Raw genomic sequence first — 7,201 nt, 5'->3', positions numbered from 1 at the left:
CCGTCAAAGTGAGTAACCACTGTTCATCTTATCTATCTAAAGTATTTTTACAATCGATTTTATGATTTTAAGAATATTGAACCTAAATGAATTTTATGTTCTATGACTAGTAATCGATTTAAGGAATAAGGTTTATGAATTATTTTACAATTCAATAATGTTTTTGAAAATGAGAGTATGTGGAGACCAACCTTTGATGTTGCCTATATATTTAAGTTTACGTACCAATGTTTGGAATTGATGATTTATGAACTGATACGTGATGACATATGTGGCTGGGTTTTTGAGTTGTGAAATATATAAACTGTTGTTTTCCTTTGACAGGCTGGGTAGTATTATGTTAGCCACGTTATGCTGTCAAAATTTTATTGATTGGTAGGTTATTTAATTAGCCACTGCAGTAGGCGGGTTTCCGTGGACCAGCCTATTAGAGGGGCACGATAAACCCTATTATATTTACATTAGTATGAGAGATGCGGATGATATCTCCTAAGGTATGATGGAGTTCACTTCACGCCGAGCCACCACTTGAGGATGAACTCTACCAATGCCAAGGGATGGCTAAACTATGTTTTTTTGAGTAGTTGTTAACTTAATAAACTTGGCGGACCCGGTTGAATGCCCCGGCCAAGGTATCACCGAGTATGATTTTTGGCACGAGCCAAGTTTTTAAGAAAATCATAAGTCGTGATGTGTATTATATTGAAATGTGTTGTTTTATATGATTTGAAACAAGTACAAAATGTTGTGGATTATGATATGATGAAAAGTTAACTGTCTCCATTTACTCAACTTTAGAAGTTAATGATGGACTTTGTTTACTCACTGAGTTTATGAAAACTCACCCTTTCTTTTTAACCATTTCAGGTTCAGGATAGTCTGTAGGCAATCGATTTCATCAAGGATTTCTTTTGGACTTACTTCCTTCGAAATCGTAGGTCTACATTCTTGCACACTTTTGGTTATCTCGGGGTCTATATGCCACTGTAAGATAATTTTTAATATCTGGTTTGCTGTATCACTATGTGTATGAATTTATTTTGTTCTTACGCTACAAAAATTATTTATGCATAGTTCCATAAAAATTGTTTTATAAGAAAATGGAATATATTATCGAATATTTTTATTTAGTCTAATTAGCCAACTTTTCACTCCAAATGGATGATTTAGATTACAAAAATTTATTTTTGATCGAAAATGGATATCTTTCTACCATATGTTGCATTTTTATCAAGTTTCAAAATTTTCGAGTAAAAATGACCAAAATAACCCTGTGTGGAGAAAATTTTATTTTGATTGTTTTTGATCTAAAATAGTTTTTATTCTCTTAAAACTCGATATTTAGTAACTATTGCTCACAGGGGAAGTAGAAAACTGATGCAAAAGCCTTGCGAGGTTTCGGTTGACATTCCAGGTAATGAATGTCTATCGAGATTTCGCGGCGATTGTCACGGGCTCGAAGGGAGTGCCAGGTCATGACAATTCATGTGGTATCAGAGCCTTTGGTTTTAAAGCTATTTTAAAAAAGTAACCACAGTGTCAATGTGGCCCCAAGTTAGATTAGATTGAGTTGAATGCATATAGTTGCATATAGAACTTAAAGTCATCTAAGTTTGTTCTGTCTTTTCTTATAGATCATCATGCCTCCTCGACGTGGATGCCTACCTCTCTCTAGACCAGTCGGGAGGGGAAGAGGTCATCCTCAACATAATCAGCCAGATCCTGTAGAGGGGGAATCGACTGCATCTACTCTTCGGGTAGCACCTGCTGCTGAACCGACTGAGACTCCTCCATATCCTCCACCACCTACCAATATTCCTAGTGTCCTTGCCATGTCTCTTAAGGTAGTACAAGCATTGACAGTTTTTCTTACTGCTATTACTGGCTAAGCCCAGGCTGGTTAAGTTCCTCCTGTTGTTCCTCTACCTGCTCCTTCAGTACCACCACCTCTACCTCTTGTTCCACCACCGGTACCTGATGTTTCCATTGCCAATAAGCTTAAGGAGGCTAGGCAACTCGATTGCACTTCTTTCACAGGTGATTTAGACACAACCGCAGCCAAGGATTGGATTATACGAGTATCGAAGACGCATAATGATATGAGATTAGATGATGATATGAAGTTGATGGTGGCCAATAGATTACTTGAGAAGAGGGCCCATACTTGGTGGAACTCAGTGAAATCCCGTTCTACTACTCCTCGAACATGGTTGGATTTCTTACGGGAGTTTGATGGGCAGTACTACACTTACTTTCATCAGAAGGAGAAGAAGAAGGAATTCTTAAGCCTGAAACAAGGGAGCTTGATAATAGGGGAGTATGAAGCTCGTTTTAACGAGCTAATATCTTATGTACATGATCTGGTGAGGATTGAGCAGGATCAGGCTACTTATTTTGAGGAAGGGATCTGGAATGAAATCTGAGACCGGATGACAGTGACAGGTAAAGAGCCGTATAAAGAGGTTGTGCAGATGGCTCTGCGGGCTGAGAAACTTGCAATTGAGAACAGGCAAATCCAGGCTGAGTTTTTTAAAAGGAGGAATCGAAATATATCTTCCGATCAACCCTCGAATAAGGGTAGGGATTTATCTACTTCGGGGAGTACCACCGCGGTTTCAGTAGCATCTACTCGACCCCCGTCTTAGCAGTCACAACAAAGGCCTTCTAGATTCAGTAGATTAGCGACGAGTGCTCTTGGGAAGAGCTTTGAGAGTTTTGACAGATGCCAGAATTGTAGAAAAGTTCATCCCGGACCATGCAGAGAGCTTGTATGATGTTTTCAATGTGGACAGCAAGGTCACATAAGGAGTGCTTATCCACAGTTAGTGCGAGCTATTACAATTGTTTCATCTCCTCCGGTTCATACCGATACACAGAGAAGAGATTTTTCTGGGTCACAGCCGCGACAGGGTGTTGTGATACGATTTGACGTGGGGAGTAATACCTTGGCACGTCCATCCTCTAGACCACAGGCTCACACTCCGACGAGAGATTTTACAGTGACCGAGGAAAAAGCCCGAGTTCGACCTAGTGTCGTGACAGGTACTATGTTTGTATTTGACAGAAAAGCTCATGTTTTAATTAATTCTGGTTCAGATAGATCTTATGTGAGCATAGTATTTGCATCTTTCTCTGATAGAAACCTGTCACCTTTAGAGGAAGAGATTGTAGTCTATACCTCTCTAGGAGAACAATTGATTAGAAACACCTGCTATAGAGATTATGGGATAAGGGTTGGTGAGGAAGAATTCAAAGCTGACTTAATTCCTTTAGAGATTCGAGATTTTGATTTAATATTAGGTATGGACTGGTTGACTGCACATCGGGTAAAGGTGGACTGTTTTAGGAAGGAAGTAGTGCTTCAAAATTCTGAGGGAGTAAAGGTTGTATTTACAGTGGAATGTCGAGTATTACCATCATGTGTAATCTCGGCTATTAAAGCTTTGAAACTAGTACGAAAGGGGTATCCTACTTATTTGGCACATGTGATTGATACCTCAAAGAGGGAACCTAAGTTAGAAGATGTCCCAATAGTAAATCAGTTCCCTGATGTATTCCTAGATGAATTACCGGGACTACCTCCTAATCGAGAGCTTGAGTTCTCTATTGACTTGCTCTCGGGTACTGCACTTATTTCTATTCCTCCATATCGGATGGCTCTGGTAGAATTAAAAGAGTTGAAAGTCCAGTTGCAAGATTTGGTAGATAAGGGTTTTATTCGCCCTAGCACTTCTCCTTGGGGTGCACCAGTTCTATTTGTAAAGAAGAAGGATGGCACTCTTCGGCTATGTATTGACTACCGTCAATTGAATTGAGTGACCATCAAGAATAAATATCCTCTACCATGGATTGACGACCTTTTTTATAAGCTACAAGGTGCTATGGTGTTTTCTAAGATTGATCTGAGGTCTGGGTACTATTAGTTGAAGATCAAGGAACAGGATGTACCCAAGACTGCTTTTAGGACTCGTTATGGGCATTACGAGTTTCTGGTTATGCCTTTTGGTCTGACTAATGCCCCGACAGCTTTTATGGATCTTATGAATAGGGTGTTCCATCCGTGCTTGGATAAGTTTGTGATAGTGTTCATAAATGATATCCTGGTGTACTCAAGAGACGATAATGAACATGCTAAGTATTTACGCATTGTGCTGCAAACCTTACGCGAGAGACAACTCTATGCCAAATTTTCCAAATGTGAATTCTGGTTGAAAGAAGTGGTTTTCTTGGGACATGTTGTGTCTAGAGCTGGAATTTATGTCAATCCCAAAAAGATAAAGGCAATTTTACAGTGGGAGCAACCGAAAACGGTGACAGAGATTCAGAGTTTCCTTGGTTTAGCCGGTTACTACAAAAGGTTCGTTCCAAGATTCTCATTGATAGATGCTCCTTTAACTTGTCTGACTCGTAAAGGAGTCAAATTTGAGTAGGATGACATATGTGAAAGTAGATTTTAGGAGCTAAAGAACCGGCTAACCTCTGCTCTAGTTTTGACACTTCTTGCTAGTGGGAAAGAATTTGTGGTGTACAACGATACCTCTAAATTGGGATTAAGGTGCGTGTTAATGTAGGATGAAAAAGTGGTAGCTTATGCTTCTCGGCAGTTGAAAAAGCATGAGATGAATTACCCTACCCACGATTTGGAGTTAGCAGCAGTAGTCCTTGCATTGAAAATCTGGAGGCATTACTTATATAGTGAGCATTGTCGGATTTTTACTGATCATAAAAGTTTGAAATATTTGCTCACCCAGAAAGAACTCAACCTAAGGCAAAGACGTTGGTTAGAGTTGATTAATGATTATGACTTAGTGATTAATTATCATCCGGGGAAGGCAAATGTTGTAGCAAATGCCTTGAGTCGTAAATCCTCATCTTCATTAGCTTCCCTTCAGAATTTTTACTTTTTGATACTATTTGAGATGAAATCTCTAGGGATCCAGTTGAATAATGGTGAGGATGGAGCCCTACTTGCTAGTTTTGTGGTGAGACACCATCATTGTTGAACCAAATCAAGGAATTGCAAAAGTTTGATGATGAGTTGAAACGGGAAGTTTAAAAGTTGCAAAATGGAGAAATTAATGAATTTAGACTTGGTGATGATGGTACGTTAATGCTTGGGAATCGGATTTGTGTTCCTAAAGATGATCAGCTAAGACAGGCTATTTTGGAGGAAGCTCATTCTTCCGCCTATGCTTTACATCCCAGAAGTACCAAGATGTATAGGACTATCAAGGAAAGTTACTGGTGGCCGGGTATGAAACGAGATATAACAAAGTTTGTAACAAAATGTCTCACATGCCAACAGATTAAGGCGGAACATCAAAAACCATCTGGTACTCTTCAGCCTTTACCTATCCCTGAATGGAAATGGGAGCACGTGACAATGGATTTTGTGCTGAGTTTGCCGCGGACACAGAGTGGGAATGATGCTATTTGGGTGATTATAGATAGATTGACTAAGTCCGCCCATTTTTTGGCTATTCATAGCACATATTCCATTGAGAAACTAGCTAGACTATATATAGATGAGATAGTGAGATTACATGGAATTCCAGTTTCCATCGTGTCAAATCGAGACCCTCGATTCACCTCATGATTCTGGCCAAAATTCCAAGAAGTTCTCGAAACTAAGTTGAGATTTAGTACTACTTTTCACCCACAAATGGATGGTCAATCCGAAAGGACCATTCAGACTTTGCAGGATATGCTACGAGCTTCTGTCATTGACTTTACTGGGAGTTGGGATAGACACTTACCGTTGGTGGAGTTTGCTTATAACAATAGCTTTCAGTATAGTATAGGGATGGCACCATACAAGCTCTGTATGGGAGAAAGTGTTGAACTCCACTTTGCTGGGATGAAGTGGGTGAGAGGAAGTTGGTCAATGTAGAATTGATTTATCTAACCAATGACAAGATCAAGGTTATCCGAGAACGATTAAAAACAACCCAAGACAGGCAGAAAAGTTACTTGGATAAACTAAGAAAAGACTTAGAATTTGAAGTTAATGAGAGATTTTTTCTTAAGGTTTCTCCTTGGAAAGGTAATAATCTGAATACTTTGTGGTATTAAGTTTTATTTGATTATATTATTGTGGTAAATTATGATATCTTGTTAAATAATGAAAGGTGTGATCAGGTTTGCAAAGCGAGAAAAGCTCAATTCGAGATACAGTGGACCTTTTCATATTATTGAAAGAATTGGGCCAGTGGCGTATAGACTAGAGTTACCTCTGGAGTTGGATCGGATTCATAATGTTTTTCACGTCTCAATGCTAAAGAAGTATGTACCCGATCCCTCCCATATCCTCGAGATACCTCCAATTGAGTTGCAAGAAGATTTGAAGTTCGAGGTGCAACCTGTACGTATTTTAGACCGAAAAGATCGAGTGTTGAGGAAAAAGAGTATTCCAATGGTTAAGATGTTGTGGAGAAATGCTTTCATGGAGGAAATGACGTGGGAAGCCGAACATCAAATGAGGAACCAATACCCACATCTTTTCTCCGAGTTCGGTAAGTGAAATTTTGAGGTCAAAATTTTATTTTAAGGGGGGTAGTGCTGTCAAGCCCTACTCCATTATATACTCATCACAACATCCATATACTTGATGACACATCTGCATGTTAGAATGCCTTAGAAATAGTTAAATAATCGGTATCGTAACTAGTTATGCAACTAAGTTAATTTAAAGCCTCAAACTAGTTCAAATAGGAATTTTAAGATGAAATTGAGAATTTTAAAAACCTAGAATGACTTAATATGGTGATTTGGAGTTCCAAGATTAAATTGGAGTCAATTAGGAATTTTCATACCATAAGGGCAAAATGGTAATTTTGCCACTCGAGGGCAAATTTGGAAATTTGGATGAAAATTTTGATCAAGTTTGACCAATTGGAGTATAATTTGAGATTGAGAAGTGAAAATTTTCAATTTCAAGCATAAGGGCAAAAATGTCATTTTTTGAGTCCATAAGGGTAAAATTGGAATTTTATGATTTTACACCACCATGACATTTGTCAAGCTCCAAAATTTTACCTATTATTATTTTATGCTATGGATAAGTATTAGAGCATTTGTGGTGGTGAAAAAAGGCTTAAAAATTAAGTTAAAACAAGTGGACCAATAAAAAGGTGACATGTGTCAAAAATTAAATATTTTTATATTGCCATTTAAAAACCAGCCCATACTCTTCCACTCAAAA

General features: G+C 38.5%; 1 protein-coding gene across 1 annotated transcript; it reads left to right on the top strand.

Annotated features, from left to right (window-relative positions):
* LOC108661964 lies at positions 5,663-6,520 on the top strand. The gene is made up of 2 exons (XM_018120959.1): positions 5,663-5,862; positions 6,139-6,520. Exons 1-2 carry the CDS (start codon positions 5,663-5,665, stop codon positions 6,518-6,520), a joined length of 582 nt encoding a protein of 193 aa, XP_017976448.1.

The sequence above is a fragment of the Theobroma cacao genome, chromosome 5 (assembly GCF_000208745.1).
Source record: "Theobroma cacao cultivar B97-61/B2 chromosome 5, Criollo_cocoa_genome_V2, whole genome shotgun sequence".
In the NCBI taxonomy this organism is placed as follows: Eukaryota; Viridiplantae; Streptophyta; class Magnoliopsida; order Malvales; family Malvaceae; genus Theobroma; species Theobroma cacao.
Note: the sequence above shows the minus strand (reverse complement) of the source record. Positions and strands in the feature narration are given on the sequence as shown.

Bases quoted from the DNA above. Each gene is read 5' to 3' on its own strand.
- LOC108661964 (XM_018120959.1), top strand. From the start codon at position 5,663: ATGGATGGTCAATCCGAAAGGACCATTCAGACTTTGCAGGATATGCTA. The intron at 5,863-6,138 runs GTGGGTGAGAGG...AGGTGTGATCAG, and splicing joins CTCCACTTTGCTGGGATGAA to GTTTGCAAAGCGAGAAAAGC.